This window comes from Pongo abelii, chromosome 2 (genome assembly GCF_028885655.2).
Source record: "Pongo abelii isolate AG06213 chromosome 2, NHGRI_mPonAbe1-v2.0_pri, whole genome shotgun sequence".
NCBI lineage: Eukaryota > Metazoa > Chordata > Mammalia > Primates > Hominidae > Pongo > Pongo abelii.
Window position 1 is genome coordinate 97011586 of NC_085928.1, and position 19181 is coordinate 97030766.

Here is a 19181-nt window from a genome sequence, read left to right on the forward strand (position 1 = left end):
TGGTGAAACCCTGTCACTACTAAAAATACAAAAATTAGCCAGGCATGGTGGTGCATGCCTGTAGTCCCAGCTATTCAGGAGGCTGAAGAAGGAGAATCGTTTGAACTGGGGAGGTGGAGGTTGCAGTGAGCAGAGATCGTACCACTGAGCTACAGCCTGGGCAATAGAGCGAGCCTCCATCTCAAAAAAAAAAAAAAAAAAGTTGCCTTAAAAAGAACATGTATCAGGGCACGATGGCTCATGCCTGTAATCCCAGCACTTTGGGAGGCCGAGGTGGGTGGATTGCTAGGTCAGGAGTTCAAGCTTAGGAAGCTGAGGCAAGAGAATCACTTGAACCTGGGAGGCAGAGGTTGCAGTGAGCCAAGATCGAACCACTGCACTCCAGCCTGGGTGGCAGAGCGAGACTCTGTCTCATAAAAAAAAATAATAATAAAATAAAAAAGAACATGCAACAGAAACTGTATATGTCCCACAAAGCCTAAAATATTTCCTATCTGGCCTTCTACAGAACATTTGTCAACTTCTGTGGTTATGTAGTTAGATTACTGAAGTTTGAATTGTTCCTTTCAAATATTGTTTAAGATTTGTTAGGACTGGTCTAGAATAGCCTTTATTCAATGCGTAGTTTAGCTCTACCAAAGTGCCACCCGTCTGGGGCCTTTACTGAATTCTCCAAGCGATCACTAAGGACTCTCTATGGCTTTTGGGAACCTGAATGAGTCCCAGCCTTCATGAACAGTGGTAGTTCCCCAGATCTCCTGGTTACAGCATCTCAGATGCTCTTTTCTTGGTCTCATGCATACACACCATAGTGTTCAGCAAGGATTCAGAGGTACTGTGAGCAGATTTCTGAACTCTTCCTGGATAGTTCTATCCTACTTAGAACTCTGCAACTTCCAGCAGCCTTGGCCCCTTTGTAGTCTTTTCTTGTTTTCCCAACTCAGTGTCACTGCATTGCTCTGCCTTAATAACTCTCCCTGTTCCACAGTGTAGCATACCTCCAAGAAGAAAGCTGAGAGAATAGCATTCAGTTTGTTTTCTTTTTCTGAGTGATCACAGTCCTACACCACCTATTGCTCCCTGTGCAAAAATGGTGGTTTCATTAATTGTGCCTGTTTTTTAAATTGTTTGTGGTGGTAGGGTATATCCAATCCCTATAACGACATCATAGGTAAAAGTAGAAGATGGCAGAAAATTTTGTACATGTCACAATTTTATTAGTTCAAACATGCACAGAAATTTTTCCAAAGGTGAGATAAGTAGGCTGATACCAATGTTCACAAATTCAAAAAAGGTGATCATAGTATTACAAAGGGATAATTTTGTAATAGAAAGAAAACAAAAAACCATGTTCATACATCTAGTTTAAACTTTGAGTAATGCTAAAAAATTATTCATAACAAATGTTAAAGCAGTAAGGAAGACTTTGTTCAAGACTATCACAGTAGGAAAGAGAGCTCAGGCTTAGTTCCAAATACAGCAGACACAGTTGGGGATTTATAGTCAAGGAGCAGGGTGGGGGGAAATTAATAAGAAGAGACACCAAGGGTAGGGGGATTTCTTGCTACCCCGACCTAACAGAATTCTTGCTGAAAGCAGGCCAGGGTGATGAGATACCACCTGGGTGATGGCAGGGTATGAGGAATTTGATCAGATATGGAGAGTGATCGGATGTAGAGGGTGGGGGACTCTCACTAAACTGGCTAGCAGGATTCTTGCTACAACTGGGCTCTTGAAGACAAGGCCTCATAGAAAAAGCGGTTCAGAGGAGCCTGCCTAACTAAGGTTTGTTTGAGGAAAGAATCTTTACCAGTAAGTCACTTCACCTGCACCATGAAAAATATGAAGGTGTTGAAAGTGATTGCAATAGTCCCTTAGTTTCTTCCTTCTTTTTTTATTTTTTAAATTTATTTTTATTTATTTATTTTTTTTATTATTATTATACTTTAAGTTTTAGGGTATATGTGCACAATGCGCAGGTTAGTTATATATGTATACATGTGCCATGCTGGTGTGCTGCACCCATTAACTCGTCATTTAGCATTAGGTATATCTCCTAAAGCTATCCCTCCCCGCTCCCCCCACCCCACAACAGTCCCCAGAGTGTGATGTTCCCCTTCCTGTGTCCATGTGTTCTCATTGTTCAATTCCCACCTATGAGTGAGAATATGCGGTGTTTGGCTTTTTGTTCTTGCGATAGTTTACTGAGAATGATGATTTCCAATTTCATCCATGTCCCTACAAAGGACATGAACTCATCATTTTTAATGGCTGCATAGTATTCCATGGTGTATATGTGCCACATTTTCTTAATCCAGTCTATCATTGTTGGACATTTGGGTTTGTTCCAAGTCTTTGCTATTGTGAATAGTGCCGCAATAAACATACGGGTGCATGTGTCTTTATAACAGCATGATTTATAGTCCTTTGGGTATATACCCAGTAATGGGATGGCTGGCTCAAATGGTATTTCTAGTTCTAGATCCCTGAGGAATCGCCACACTGACTTCCACAATGGTTGAACTAGTTTACAGTCCCACCAACAGTGTAAAAGTGTTCCTATTTCTCCACATCCTCTCCAGCACCTGTTGTTTCCTGACTTTTTAATGATCGCCATTCTAACTGGTGTGAGATGGTATCTCATTGTGGTTTTGATTTGCATTTCTCTGATGGCCAGTGATGGTGAGCATTTTTTCATGTGTTTTTTGGCTGCATAAATGTCTTCTTTTGAGAAGTGTCTGTTCATGTCCTTCGCCCACTTGTTGATGGGGTTGTTTGTTTTTTTCTTGTAAATTTGTTTGAGTTCATTGTAGATTCTGGATATTAGCCCTTTGTCAGATGAGTAGGTTGCGAAAATTTTCTCCCATTCTGTAGGTTGCCTGTTCACTCTGATGGTAGTTTCTTTTGCTGTGCAGAAGCTCTTTAGTTTAATTAGATCCCATTTGTCAATTTTGGCTTTTGTTGCCATTGCTTTTGGTGTTTTAGACATGAAGTCCTTGCCCATGCCTATGTCCTGAATGGTAATGCCTAGGTTTTCTTCTAGGGTTTTTATGGTTTTAGGTCTAACATTTAAGTCTTTAATCCATCTTGAATTAATTTTTGTATAAGGTGTAAGGAAGGGATCCAGTTTCAGCTTTCTACATATGGCTAGCCAGTTTTCCCAGCACCATTTATTAAATAGGGAATCCTTTCCCCATTGCTTGCTTTTCTCAGGTTTGTCAAAGATCAGATAGTTGTAGATATGTGGCGTTATTTCTGAGGGCTCTGTTCTGTTCCATTGATCTATATCTCTGTTTTGGTACCAGTACCATGCTGTTTTGGTTACTGTAGCCTTGTAGTATAGTTTGAAGTCAGGTAGCGTGATGCCTCCAGCTTTGTTCTTTTGGCTTAGGATTGACTTGGTGATGCGGGCTCTTTTTTGGTGCCATATGAACTTCAAAGTAGTTTTTTCCAATTCTGTGAAGAAAGTCATTGGTAGCTTGATGGGGATGGCATTGAATCTGTAAATTACCTTGGGCAGTATGGCCATTTTCACAATATTGATTTTTCCTACAGATGAGCATGGAATGTTCTTCCATTTGTTTGTATCCTCTTTTATTTCATTGAGCAGTGGTTTGTAGTTCTCCTTGAAGAGGTCCTTCACGTCCCTTGTAAGTTGGATTCCTAGGTATTTTATTCTCTTTGAAGCAATTGTGAATGGGAGTTCACTCATGATTTGGCTCTCTGTTTGTCTGTTATTGGTGTATAAGAATGCTTGTGATTTTTGTACATTGATTTTGTATCCTGAGACTTTGCTGAATTTGCTTATCAGCTTAAGGAGACTTTGGGCTGAGACAATGGGGTTTTCTAGATATACAATCATGTCATCTGCAAACAGGGACAATTTGACTTCCTGTTTTCCTAATTGAATACCCTTTATTTCCTTCTGTTGCCTAATTGCCCTGGCCAGAACTTCCAACACTATGTTGAATAGGAGTGGAGAGAGAGGGCATCCCTGTCTTGTGCCAGTTTTCAAAGGGAATGCTTCCAGTTTTTGCCCATTCAGTATGATATTGGCTGTGGGTTTGTCATAGATAGCTCTTACTATTTTGAGATACATCCCATCAATACCTAATTTACTGAGAGTTTTTAGCATGAAGCGTTGTTGAATTTTGTCAAAGGCCTTTTCTGCATCTATTGAGATAATCATATGGTTTTTGTCTTTGGTTCTGTTTATATGCTGGATGACATTTATTGATTTGCGTATGTGGAACCAGCCTTGCATCCCAGGGATGAAGCCCACTTGATTATGGTGGATAAGCTTTTTGATGTGCTGCTGGATTCGGTTTGCCAGTATTTTATTGAGGATTTTTGCATCAAAGTTCATCAAGGATATTGGTCTAAAATTCTCTTTTTTGGTTGTGTCTCTGCCCGGCTTTGGTATCAGGATGATGCTGGCCTCATAAAATGAGTTAGGGAGGATTTCCTCTTTTTCTATTGATTGGAATAGTTTCAGAAGGAATGGTACCAGTTCCTCATTGTACCTTTGGTAGAATTTGGCTGTGAATCCATCTGGTCCTGGACTCTTTTTGGTTGGTAAGCTATTGATTATTGCCACAATTTCAGAGCCTGTTATTGGTCTATCCAGAGATTCAACTTCTTCCTGGTTTAGTCTTGGGAGGGTGTATGTGTCGAGGAATTTATCCATTTCTTCTAGATTTTCTAGTTTATTTGCGTAGAGGTGTTTGTAGTATTCTCTGATGGTAGTTTGTATTTCTGTGGGATCGGTGGTGATATCCCTTTATCATTTTTTATTGCGTCTATTTGATTCTTCTCTCTTTTCTTCTGTATTAGTCTTGCTAGCAGTCTATCAGTTTTGTTGATCCTTTCAAAAAACCAGCTCCTGGATTCATTAATTTTTTGAAGGGTTTTTTGTGTCTCTATTTCCTTCAGTTCTGCTCTGATCTTAGTTATTTCTTGCCTTCTGCTAGCTTTGGAATGTGTTTGCTCTTGCTTCTCTAGTTCTTTTAATTGTGATGTGTCAATTTTGGATCTTTCCTGCTTTCTCTTGTGGGCATTTAGTGCTATAAATTTCCCTCTACACACTGCTTTGAATGTGTCCCAGAGATTCTGGTATGTTGTGTCTTTGTTCTCATTGGTTTCAAAGAACATCTTTATTTCTGCCTTCATTTCGTTGTGTACCCAGTAGTCATTCAGGAGCAGGTTGTTCAGTTTCCATGTAGTTGAGCGGTTTTGAGTGAGTTTCTTAATCCTGAGTTCTAGTTTGATTGCACTGTCGTCTGACAGACAGTTTCTTATAATTTCTATTCTTTTACATTTGCTGAGGAGAGCTTTACTTCCAACTATGTGGTCAATTTTGGAATAGGTGTGGTGTGGTGCTGAAAAAAATGTATATTCTGTTGATTTGGGGTGGAGAGTTCTGTAGATGTCTATTAGGTCCGCTTGGTGCAGAGCTGAGTTCAATTTCTGGGTATCCTTGTTAACTTTCTGTGTTGTTGATCTGTCTAATGTTGACAGTGGGGTGTTAAAGTCTCCCATTATTATTGTGTGGGAGTCTAAGTCTCTTTGTAGGTCACTCAGGACTTGCTTTATGAATCTGGGTGCTTCTGTATTGGGTGCATATATATTTAGGATAGTTAGCTCTTCTTGTTGAATTGATCCCTTTACCATTATGTAATGGCCTTCTTTGTTTCTTTTGATCTTTCTTGGTTTAAAGTCTGTTTTATCAGAGAGTAGGATTGCAACTCCTGCCTTTTTTTGTTTTCCATTTGCTTGGTAGATCTTCCTCCATCCTTTCATTTTGAGCCTATGTGTGTCTCTGCACATGAGATGGGTCTCCTGAATACAGCACACTGATGGGTCTTGACTCTTTATCCAGTTTGCCAGTCTGTGTCTTTTAATTGGAGCATTTAGTCCATTTACATTTAAAGTTAGTATTGTTATGTGTGAATTTGATCCTGTCATTATGATGTTAGCTGGTTATTTTGCTCGTTAGTTGATGCAGTTTCTTCCTATCCTCGATGGTCTTTACAATTTGGCATGATTTTGCAGTGGCTGGTACCGGTTGTTCCTTTCCATATTTAGTACTTCCTTCAGGAGCTCTTTTAGGGCAGGCCTGGTGGTGACAAAATCTCTCAGCATTTGCTTGTCTGTAAAGGATTTTATTTCTCCTTCACTTATGAAGCTTAGTTTGGCTGGATATGAAATTCTGGGTTGAAAATTCTTTTCTTTAAGAATGTTGAATATTGGCCCCCACTCTCTTCTGGCTTATAGAGTTTCTGCCAAGAGATCAGCTGTTAGTCTGATGGGCTTCCCTTTGTGGGTAACCCGACCTTTCTCTCTGGCTGCCCTTAACATTTTTTCCTTCATTTCAACTTTGGTGAATCTGACAATTATGTGTCTTGGAGTTGCTCTTCTCGAGGAGTATCTTTGCGGCGTTCTCTATATTTCTTGAATCTGAATGTTGGCCTGCCTTGCTAGATTGGGGAAGTTCTCCTGAATAATATCCTGCAGAGTATTTTCCAACTTGGTTCCATTCTCCCCGTCACTTTCAGGTACACCAATCAGACGTAGATTTCGTCTTTTCACATAGTCCCATATTTCTTGGAGGCTCTGTTCGTTTCTTTTTATTCTTTTTTCTCTAAACTTCCCTTCTCGCTTCATTTCATTCATTTCATCTTCCATCACTGATACCCTTTCTTCCAGTGGATCACATCAGCTCCTGAGGCTTCTGCATTCTTCACGTAGTTCTCGAGCTTTGGCTTTCAGCTCCATCAGCTCCTTTAAGCACCTCTCTGTATTGGTTATTCTAGTTATACATTCATCTAAATTTTTTTCAAAGTTTTCAACTTCTTTGCCTTTGGTTTGAATTTCCTCCTGTAGCTTAGAGTAGTTTGATCGTCTGAAGCCTTCTTCTCTCAACTCGTCAAAGTCATTCTCTGTCCAGCTTTATTCCATTGCTGGTGAGGAGCTGCGTTCCTTTGGAGGAGGAGAGGCGCTCTGCTTTTTAGAGTTTCCAGTTTTTCTGCTCTGTTTTTTCCCCATCTTTGTGGTTTTATCTACTTTTGGTCTTTGATGATGGTGATGTACAGATTGGGTTTTTGGTGTGGATGTCCTTTCTGTTTGTTAGTTTTCCTTCTAACAGACAGGACCCTCGGCTGCAGGTCTGTTGGAGTTTGCTAGAGGTCCACTCCAGACCCTGTTTGCCTGGGTACCAGCAGTGGTGGCTGCAAAACAGCGGATTTTCGTGAACCGCGAGTGCTGCTGTCTGATCATTCCTCTGGAAGTTTTGTCTCAGAGGAGTACCCGGCCGTGTGAGGTGTCAGTCTGCCCCTACTGGGGGGTGCCTCCCAGTTAGGCTGCTCGGGGGTCAGGGGTCAGGGACCCACTTGAGGAGGCAGTCTGCCAGTTCTCAGATCTCCAGCTGCATGCTGGGAGAGCCACTGCTCTCTTCAAAGCTGTCAGACAGGGACATTTAAGTCTGCAGAGGTTCTTTCCTTCTTTTTTTAAAAAAATTTTTACCGTTTTAGTAAAGTCTCACAAGGAACATTATCGAATGCTCTGTCTCTGAGTAGATTTAAACAGAGGCCTACATAAATGTTTTACTCCTTACCCTGATTCCCAAAGACCTTTGTACTTGGTTAATATTCATCTCATTCTTCCCTGATAGTTGTGTGTGCATATGTGTCTGTGTATAGACATACACAGTGACTCTCACTAGAGAGTCACTTTAAGTCCCTGGAGCCCCTAAACAATGGTTTATTCATTATTTTATCACCAGTAGCCTCCCTTGTTCATGGCGAAGACTTAATAGCTTTGTATCTGGGAACAGCTGCCTATTTGCACTTTACAGAATGGCTCCCTGATGGGCAGTAGAGATATTGTTTCAATACCACATGTAGGGTTTTTGCTTTGTCTGCCATGTTTGGAAGCCTGTGCTTATATACCATGGCACTTACCCCATTAGAGTGAACAATAATTGTCGGCTTATTTTTTAGGATCTCCCACTAGACTATGAGCTTCTTGAGGTCCAGATTCATGTGTTATTTTGCTCTATATTGGCAGGATTTAGAGCAGTGTCTGGCAGATGGTAGAAGCTCAACAAATGTCTATGAATTAAGTTGAATTGAATTGAGTTAAACTAAATGGAATTAAAGCCTATATTATTCAAGCCTTCTACTTGTTTCCCTCTGTTCTCCAGAGAAATAAAACAACAGGGGAGGGGAATTGATTGATTGATTGATTGATTGATTTTCTGAAAGGAATTGGCTGGTGTGATTGTGGACGCTGGTGAATCTGCACAGTGAGCTGGCAGGCTGGAAACTCAAGGAGGAGTTGATGCTGCAGCTCAAGTCCAAAGGCAGTTTGCTGGCAAAAGGTCCTCTTTCTCAGGAGAAATCAGGCTTTTTTCTTTCTTAAGGCTTTCAACTGATTGTATGAGGCCCACCACGTTATGGAGGGCAATCTGCTTTACTCCAAATCTACTAATTTAAATATTAATCTCATCCAAAAATACCTTCACAGCAACATGTAGACTGCTATTTCACCAAATATCAGGATATCATGGCCTCCTAGGCCATCTTTGGCTCATTTATATAACAATTCAATAGGTTAAAAATGGTATCTAAGTATAGTTATAATTTGTATTTTTCTTATTATGAGTATTAGAGTATAAATGAAGCTGCTGTAACAAAGGGACCTAAAGTACAGTGGCTTAAATCAAATAGAAGTTAATTTCTCTCTCTCCTAACAGCTCAGAGGCAAATGATTAAGGGCTGACAGGGAAGCTCAGCTTCTGAGATCACCCAGAAACTCAGGTTCTTTCATGCTTACAGTGTGGTCCTCATCAGCAAAATGGAAGCTGGCTTGTGAACACTATGTCGAAAAGAGAAGAAAGTGTTGAAGGCAAATAGCTTCCTTAAAATATAATCTGGAAGATCCATACATAATTTCTATTTGTATCTCTCTGGCCAAAACTTAGTCACATGGCCACATTACCTGCAAGAAATGCCAGGAAAACTTGGGGTTCTAATACCAAACAGAGACAAATAAGTGGGACAATATGCAATCTCTGCTATAATGAGTGACATTGAGCATCCCTCATATGTTTAGGATCAATTTGTACTTCATTTTCTCTAAGCAGTTTGTCTCCTTTGCCCATTTTTCTTTTGGATAGTCTTCTCCTAGAAATGCATATAGTTTTTATTTATTAGAGAAATTAGTGCTTTGTCTATGATGCTACATGCTTTTTTTGACCATTAGGCTCAAATTGTATTCTTTGTTGTTTTTCAATAATATTCAAATCTGTTATGTGAAATAAAAGTTGCTCTTAAGATCATATCTTTTCTCTTCAACAGATAACCCCAGCTATAACAAACTATGTAACTGACAAACTAGGGAAAAAGTTTGTAGAGCCTCCACCATTTGATTTGACAAAGAGTTACTTGGATTCAAATTGCACCATTCCCTTAATTTTTGTTCTATCTCCAGGAGCAGATCCTATGGCCAGTAAGTGCATATACTGTAAACTTTTAAGAAATTATAAATAAAACATCTTGCTCAATACTCATTTCTTATATGATTATAAATCAGTTAGTAAATCCGATATTTACAGAGAAACGTAACTAGAATTTTTCATTATGAAACACCTATACATAAGGCACTTTTTTATAATTTTAGAGTAAGTAGTGTGACCGTTTTTTTGTGCCTCTCATAGGCCTGCTGAAATTTGCAAATGATAAATCTATGTCTGGAAATAAGTTTCAAGCTATTTCACTGGGACAGGGACAAGGACCAATTGCAGCAAAAATGATTAAAGCAGCAATAGAAGAAGGAACTTGGGTGTGCCTACAGAATTGCCATCTTGCAGTGTCCTGGATGCCCATGTTGGAAAAAATATGTGAAGATTTTACCTCTGAAACCTGTAACCCATCCTTTAGGCTTTGGCTGACAAGCTATCCATCTTCGAAAGTATGTTTATTTCCTTACAGAGTTCAGTACATTTACTTAGCTATCTGTAAATCTTGTTTGTTTTGTTTGTTTTGTTTGTTTTGAGATGGAGTCTTACTCTGTCTCCCAGGCTGGAGTGCAGTGGCGCAATCTCGGCTCACCGCAACCTTTGCCTCCCGGGTTCAAGCGATTCTCCTGCCTCAGCCTCCCTAGTAGCTGGGATTACAGGCGCATACCACCATGCTCGGCTAATTTTTGTATTTTTAATAGAAACAGGGTTTCACCATGTCAGCCAGCTTGGTCTCGAACTCCTGACCTCAGGTGATCCACCCGCCTCAGCCTCCGAAAATGCTGGGATTTCAGGCGTGCACCACCATGCCTGGCCAGCTGTCTGCATATCTTAATCAAGCCTCAGATGCTTAACCTTAAGAGGTTTTTAAAATATTTCTGGAGTCCTCCATTATGCCTGTTTTTTAATCCACTAGTATATGCACTTTTAGAACCACCACTTGCTATCTTGTATAATGCTCTCCATTTATTTTGTCTTAGTTCCCAGTAACAATTCTACAGAATGGAGTAAAAATGACTAATGAACCTCCCACGGGTCTTCGGCTGAATCTCCTTCAATCATATCTCACTGATCCAGTTTCTGATCCTGAGTTTTTCAAGGGATGCCGTGGAAAGGAATTGGTAATTTCATCTTTTGGAATTTTTAAAATGTGTTTTATAGTGATCAAATATAGAAGTGTAAAATTTTATTTAATAATGCTTTTATAAAATTTTTATTTAATGTTTTTAAAACTTTAAGCATTTCCTAACAAGACAAAAATTGTACTTATCTTGTTCACCATTTTATTCAATAGTTTGTGTTCCACTTCCCACATAGTAGACATCGAAATAAATATTTGTTAAATGAATGAATCTTAGTTGGTAAGCCAAAGCCCAGTAATGTTTTTGATTAGGACCTGAGAGTAGAAATCTATTTTCCCATTGTTTATTCTTTTTCAACAAGTATGTGTGCCAGGCCCTCTCCTAGGTAGTGTAGATATAAAGCAATGAGAACAAAATAGACAGACAAAGAAATCTGCCTTTATGGAACTTAAATTCTAGTAATAATGTTAAGCATATTAATAGTGCTTTTTCATGTATCCACTTCAAACAGTTTTGTTTACAGTACTGGAGACTTTAAGGGTCCCAGTACAGAGTACTCATTTCCCTGCCTGAATTCTTACCAATTGAGAAACAGGGAAAAGTATAAATGTATGGTAACCAAATTATAAGCTTAATTATTGATATAGGCTAGATTGGAAGATATAGCTTATATCTGTGAACAAATGGGTTTTATATTACTGAGCCCTAAAATTAAGCAAATTTATCCACCCAGAAGAGTAAAGGAAAACCCAGGTCCCTGTAAGAATCTCACTTCTAAGAAAGAAAAGGGAGAAGCTGGGCTGAGCATATCTGGTTAATTTTCCCCAAGTTTACCAGTCAGGTAGGTCACTCCCTTCTCCTGCAGCAAGTGAGTACAAGAATGGAGAAAAGTCCAGCGTGTTACATTATTAATTGGGCACATGAAACATTACTGAGGGAAAATCATCCCCTGCCCTCACCCCAACATGTACTATTTATCATATTTGCATGTTTGAGCTAGAAAAAAATGATATTGAAGGTAAAATAACTAAATTCTTTGAAAGTCAGGTATTTTCCCTCTGCTTAATGATACTTTCTGTGTACCCTAGTTCTGCGCCATAATTTTGTTTGCAAATCTTAGAACAAGAGAGGATATTTTGTGGTTTTATTTAGAAAGAGAGCTTAGTAGAATGGAGAAGATAGTATGGTGTCTGATCCCCATCCAGAGTTTGAGCTCCTGCAATTAGAAGAGCGAGGGCAAGACAGAGAGAAGGGAAATTTTGAAAGATTCTAAGCTCAAGCAGAGCAAATTTGGGACTCAGATTATTCAAATAAAAATGGTGCTGAGTTAGAGAAGAAGCATTCTCATTCCTTGTGTATTACAACATTGAGCAAGCCACGTTGGCACCATAAGTATTGGGATTTGTTGGGATACCTAAAGTTAGTATCCTTGTCATGTATCATCATTTTTGTGATGAACAGTGGTAGTAGGTAAGGCTTCACTAAGCAACTTCTCTGGTAGTACAAACAAATGAAAGCTGGAGTAAGAGAAGTAAAAGAATGTAAATGCTCTGTGACATGGGTTCTTAGTATGCATCCGATTCTCCTAAAGGGCTTGTTCAAACACATCTTGCTGGGTCCCATCCCCATAGTCTCTAATTCAGTGGGTCTGGGGTGAGGCTTAAGAATTTATAGTTCTAACAAATTCCCTGGTGATGTTGATGTGGCTGGTCCTGGAATCACACGTTGAAAACCATTGCCTTCCAGTTTCTGCAAGTGACTAGTTTGTAGACATATTGAAATTCCACTGAGGCTTCCAGAAATAGCTGGAATGCCTTTCGATAAGGCTAATTTCTGACAATTAGGCCAGCAATAATTTGAACTTTCATTACTTGGCCATTAAAAGTAAATAAGGTCTTTTTAGTCACCGGTTGTTGATATCTTGGGCATTTGAATTACCTAACAATGATAAGACATTCGTTGTCAGTCTATAGATCTGTCTGCTGTACTCTATTCTCCTTAAGCGCAGGGATACATTTCTGTATCTTCACTTATTTATTCAATAAATATTTATTGAGTACCTACTAGGTGCAAGGCATTCTTATAGGAACTGGTAATATGGCAATGAACATATATAAAAACATGTAAAAATTCCTATCTTTATGGAGCTGACATTTTAGTCAAAGGAAACCTATGGAAGGCAAGCTCAACCATAATCCCCACAAACCTGGGGGACTTGTTAAAGCTACAGATGTCAGTGCGCTACTTCTGGAATTCTGATTCACTAAATTTGAAGTATGGCTCAAGAACAAGCATAAATATAGCATATCATATATATACACCATGGCCAAGTGGGATTTATCCCCTGGGATGCTAAAATGATTCATCTTATAAAAATCAATTAATGTAATACACATTAATAGAAGAAGGATAAAAATCACATGATCATCTCACTAGATGCAGAAAAAGCATCCAACAAAATTCAACACTTGTTTATAATATAAGCTCTCAGCTGGGCATGGTGGCTCATGCCTGTAATCCTGGCACTTTGGGAGACTGAGGTAGGAGGATCACTTGAGGTCAGGAGTTCAAGACCAGCCTAGCCAACATGGTGAAACCCTGTCTCTACTAAAAATGCAAAAAAATAAATAAATAAATAGCAAGGTGTGGTGGCATGTGGCTATAATCCCAGTTACTCAGGAAGAGGCAGGAGAGTTGCTTGAGCCTGTGAGGTGGAGAGTGCAGTGAGCTGAGATCGTGCCACTGCACTCCAGCCTGGGCAACAGAGCAAGACTCCGTCTCAGGAAGAAACAAAACAAAACCAAAAAACAACTCTTAACAAACAAGGAATAGAAGAAAATTACCTCAACATAATAAAAGCCAATATGAAAATACCACAACTTATATTATACTCAACCATGGAAAAACTGAAAGTTTTTCCTGTAAGATCAGAAAGAAGGCATGGAAGCCCACTCCTTCTACTTCTGTTCAACATAGACTGGAAGTCCTAGACTGAACAATTAGTCAAGAAAAAGAAACAGGAGGCATCCAAATCAAAGCAGAAGAAGTAAAATTGTCCTTGTTTGCAGATGATGTGATCTTATGTATATAGAAAACCACAAAACTCCACACAAGAAAAACCTGTTAGAGCTAATCAATGAATTCAGTAAAGTTGTAGGGTACAAAATCAACATATAAAAATCAGTTGCATTTCTGTACACCAACAACAAACTATCTGAAATGGAAATTAGGAAAACAATCCCATTTATAATAGTACCAAAAACAATAAATTACTTAGGAATAAATTCAACTGAGGAGGTGAAAGATGTATATACTGAAAACTACAAAACATTGATGCAATAAGTTAAAGAAGACACAAACATGGAAAAATATCCCATGTTCATGGATTGGAAGACTTAATATTATTAAAATGTGCAAACTAACCAAAGTGATCTACAGATTTAATTTAGCAATCTCTATCAAAATTCCAATCTTAAAAAACTCTAAAATTCATATAGAACCACAAAAGATCTTAAATGGCCAAACCAATGTTGAGAAAAAACAAAGCTAGAGGCTTTGTTCTCTGAAATCAGGCTACTTCCTGATTTCAAAATATAATACAAAGCTACAGTGATTAAAACAATATGGTACAGGTTAAGTATTCCTTATCTGGAATGCTTGGGATTTTTTTTTTTAATTTTGGAATATTTGCATTATACTTACCAGTATTTGGAATGTTAACATTCCAAATACAAAAATACAAAACCTGAAATGCTCTAATGAGCATTTCCTTTGAGCATCATGTTGGTACTCAAAAAGTTTTGGATTTTGGAGCATTTTGGATTTTGGGTTTTGGGCTTTAGGATGCTCAACCTGTACTAGCATAAAGTCAGACATACAGACCAGTGGAAAAGAATAGAGAGCTCAGAAATCAATCTACAAATATAAGGTCAACTGATCTTTGACAAAGGTGCCAAGAATATACAATGGAAGAAGTATAGTCTCTTCAACAACTGGTATTGAGAAAACTGCATGTCCACATGCAAAAGAATGAAATTTAACTCTTATCTTACACTATACACAAAAATCAACTCAAAATGGATTAAAGACTTAAATGTAAGATTTGAAACTGTAAAACTTATGGAACAACACTTAGAAGGAAAGCTTCATGACATTGATCTTAGCAATAATTTCATAGACACCAAAAGCATAGGCAACAAAAAGAAAGTGGGATCAAATCAAACTAAAAAGCTTCTGCACAGCAAAGGAAATGATCAACAAAGTGAAAAGCCAACCTAAGGAATGGGAGAAATTATTTGCAAACCATATATTAGATAAGGGGTTAATTTCCAAAATATATATGGAACACCTCAATAACAACAACAAAAAACAAAGAATAACCAGATTAAAAATGGGCTAAAGATTTGAATAGACATTTCTCCAAAGAAGACATACAAATGGCCAACAGATATATGAAAAAATACTCAATGTCACTAGTCAGCAGGGAAATGCAAATCAAAACCACAATGAGATATCATCTCATACCTTCTGGGATGGCTATTTTCAAAAAAACAAAAAACAGCATGTATTAGCAAGGACAAAATTGGAGCCCTCGTACACTGTTGGTGGTAATGCAAAGTGGTGCAGCCATTAAGGAAAACAGTATGGAGACTCTCAAAAATTAAAAACAGAGCATTTGATCCAGCAGTCTCACTTCTGAGTATCCAAAAAAAATTGAAATCTGGATCTTTAAGAGATATTAGCAGGCCAATGTTAGTTGCAGCACTATTCACAATAGCCAATATGTGGAAGCATCCTAAATGCCCATTTGTAGAATATTATTCAGCCTTAAAAAGAAGAAAATACTGCCATATATGACAACATGGATAAACCTTGAAGACATTATCCTAAGTGAACTAAGCCAGTCACAGAAAGAGAAATGCTGTATGATTCCACTTATATAGGGTATCAAAAATAGGCAAACTCATAGAATCAGAAGGTGGTTACCTGGGGCTGTGGGAGGGGGAAATAGGGAGTTGCTTATTAATGGGAATAGTGTCTCAATTATGCAAGGTGAATAAATTCTGGAGATTAGCTGTACAACATTGTCCTTATAGTTAACAATACTGTATTGTACACTTAAAAATTTAAGATGGTAGATTTCATGTTAAATGTTTTACCACAAAATGAAAATTATTAAAACATATGATGTAAACAAACAAATTTGCATGTTCAACTAAGTTAGCAACCACTGAGCACAACAGCCATGATAGTGTTATGAACTAAGGGAGGACAAAGAAAGGAAGGGAGGAAAGGGGCAAACATTTATTGACCACCAGCAGATTTCAGTTAGTTTAAATATATAAGCCTTGCAACAGTCCTCTAATATAGGTATCATTTGCACACCTCTGTTTGTTAAATAAGGAAACTGAGGTTCAAATGAATTAAATAAATTATTGAGGTCATTGAATTAGTCCGTTCTTACACTGCTATAAAGAAATACCCGAGACTGGGTAATTTATAAAGGAAAGAGGTTTAATTGACTTACAATTCCACATGGCTGGGGAAGCCTCAGGAAACTTACAATCATGGTGGAAGGTGAAGGGGAAGCAAGCACCTTCTTCACAAGGCAGCAGGAGAGAGAACAGTGAAGGAAGAACTTCCAAACGCTTATAAAACCATCGGATCTCGTGAGAACTCACTATCACAAGAACAGTATGGGGGAAACTGCCCCCATGATTGAGTCACCTCCCTCCCTCAACACGCAGGGATTATAGGTCCCTCCCTTGAAAAGTGGGGATTACAAATTGAGCTGAGATTTAGGTGGGGACACAGAGCCAAACGATATAAGTCATACAGCTCAGCCCAGTGTTGGAGGTGGGATTTGGTACCCAGGACATCTGACTCTTTCCATTTGTGTGTGATTAACTCTGCTTGGCTGAGTTGAAAAAAAGCTTCATGGAAGAAGTGATATTTGAAGTAGGCACAAGAGGTATATTTAATATGTACAACTATTATGACAAGGTTGTTGAAAGAGCAATAAGGACCTCATTTTGGCTAAACTGGTAGGAAATAAGAACGGGAAGGAATATTAGGTCAAGACTGGAAGTCTTTACATGCCTTGCTAGGGAGTTTGAATGAGTCAACACAAAACAGCATCATGTCATAGAAAACAAACTAAAATGCATACCCTCACTGATGGCAGGTCAGTGGTGTCATCTTTAGGCAGAGAAGGCAGCATCCTACTGCCCCCTTGGCTTAGTCAAAAACAAGCAAAAAAAAAAAAAAAAAGGGGGGAAGGGGTTATTTTTTAAGAAAGTATGTTTTAATGTTTGAAAGTTTTTTAAATAATATCTAGTTTTTAAAATATCTAGATAACAGGACTGTGGCAAACTACTCTGATGTCCTTTGTCACAGCTCTTCGGTCCATATCTAATTTCAGCCACAATTGTAGAAGATAGTTCTTGGTGAGTTCAGACTCTTCATAGGCTACAGCACCTTATCTCAAGTATGCATCTTTCTGTTTTCTTTCCTCAAGAGTTCTCTGATGCAACAGGAGCCTTCTTGGCCTGTAGACACACAAGCATAGACCAGAAATGTGGAGAAATTATCAACCCCAGGGGCAACCTTCAACTATTCTGAGACCACTTGTCCCAGCAGAACTGAGTCCTCATCACAGCAACAACTTCCATAATTCTTCCTGATACTTTTCCTCTTTCTCTGCCTCCCTTTCCCTACTCCTTTCCTGCTTCCTGGGATCACTTCTCACATACACCCACCTTCACCTGCATCTTTCTCTCAAGGTCTGCTTTTGGAGGAACCCAGTCTAGATAAAGTCCAAAGACAGAAACAAATGCAATCATTCAGTTTTCCAGAATTTTAAGGATGGTTCCTGCCTTAAGAAAACCCACTATTTAAAAATATGTAGAAAATATATGTAAATTAGATCATTGTTCTTATTGCTAAAGGTTCTTCCCCTATGAAATGTTTCACCACAGCATTCATCTAGTATGTTTAAAATATGCTTTGATGTACTTACAACATTTCAAAAATGGATCTACTCAGTAAAGCATAGTGTACTTGCATTTTAATATTGAAGAATAATGTCTACTACTGCATTATATGAAAATAGCTGGATGGATTTTCACTGGATTTGGAGCTATGTTTGAAATGTTCCAAATTAAAATACATGCTGTGTATCATACTTGAAATTTACTTGGGGGGACCTTAAAGAGTTGGGCGACCATCCTCTGGAACACTGACACAGATTTCTTGAGAAGCCCACACGACATGCATGTCACAGACATGAGGATGCCACAAAGCAGATCAAATAAACAATGGTTTCAAAAATGATTTTCAAATGGAAAGTCACAAAGTCATGAATGACATATTGGGATTTATTCATATCATAATGGTTAATCATTCCCCTGCACTTACAGTCTCAAGGATATGCCAACAAGTTTACAGAATAACATTTAAGTCTTGAAGTTGTATATCTCTATGAGTAATACCAAAGTATTATTGGTCAATACTTTGGTAAGATGATAACATTTTTGCATTTTAACAAGGTTTAATATTACTATGGTTTGTCCAGCTTTGGAGATTTGAATTAAATCATAAGATGAATACTATTTATAGTAAGTATTATTTTAGATAGGTTTTTTTAAAATAGAAGTTTGTAGAGATACGTGATCACAGAATCTTGTGAGAAAGATCATTTATCTATTCCTCTCATTTTACTGATGGAATCTGACCGGAATTTTTTTCTTGTTGTGTACTTTTTATATTAAAGGCCTGGGAGAAGTTACTGTTTGGAGTTTGTTTTTTTCATGCCCTTGTGCAAGAGAGAAAGAAATTTGGTCCTCTTGGTTGGAATATTCCATATGGATTTAATGAATCTGACTTGCGCATCAGTATCCTACAACTGCAGGTAAAATTAACAAGAAATTAACATTCATGAAGGATCACTATTTATCAGGCCCTAGGCAAGTCTTTTGCTTGGAATAACTGATTCACTTCTCCCAACACCACTAACAGGTGGGTAGATGGTAATAACTATGGCTTATGAAGCACTATCTCCATCTGGATTCTTTGTGCTGCAAGTAATGGGAAATCTGATTCAAACTGGCTTCAACCACAATGAAACTCATTACTCACATAATAAAGAGGTGCAGAAGGACACACTCTGGGTTTGGTTGATTCAGCAACATCACAGTGTTGTCATCGAGGACCCTGGTTCTTTGTCTTTGTGCAGTGCCATCGTCAGTGTTGGCTTAACATATGTCCCCACTATCCTCTACTTTCCTCCACTTGGTCAAGTCTACAGCTTAGCTCTATCAATCAACAGAAACAGCTTGTCTACTTTCAGCAGAAAAATAATTTATTGAAAGGATATAGGGTAGCTGAAAGTATCACCAACAGAGCTGGAGAGCCAAGCTCAGAGAAGAGGCATCCAGAGTCAAATCCAAAATCACTCTGTGTCTGATAAGGCAGCATCTCTACCCTTGTTGAATATTAGACCCCAGAGCTTGTATGGCTGCCACATAGACTCTAGTCTACTTCAGGCCTCTGCTGTCATGACCACATTCAAAGAGATTCTTTGC

General features: G+C 38.5%; 1 protein-coding gene across 4 annotated transcripts in view; it reads left to right on the plus strand.

Annotated features, from left to right (window-relative positions):
* DNAH12 (dynein axonemal heavy chain 12) overlaps nucleotides 1-19181 on the plus strand; it is a 269970-nt gene that overhangs the window by 230707 nt on the left and 20082 nt on the right. For all 4 annotated transcript variants that reach the window (XM_054551999.2, XM_054552001.2, XM_054552000.2 and 1 more), the window contains 4 exons: nucleotides 9357-9507; nucleotides 9716-9969; nucleotides 10498-10638; nucleotides 18371-18508. In XM_054551999.2, coding sequence (XP_054407974.1) covers nucleotides 9357-9507; nucleotides 9716-9969; nucleotides 10498-10638; nucleotides 18371-18508 — 684 coding nt within the window. The remainder of the gene's footprint in view (nucleotides 1-9356; nucleotides 9508-9715; nucleotides 9970-10497; nucleotides 10639-18370; nucleotides 18509-19181) is intronic.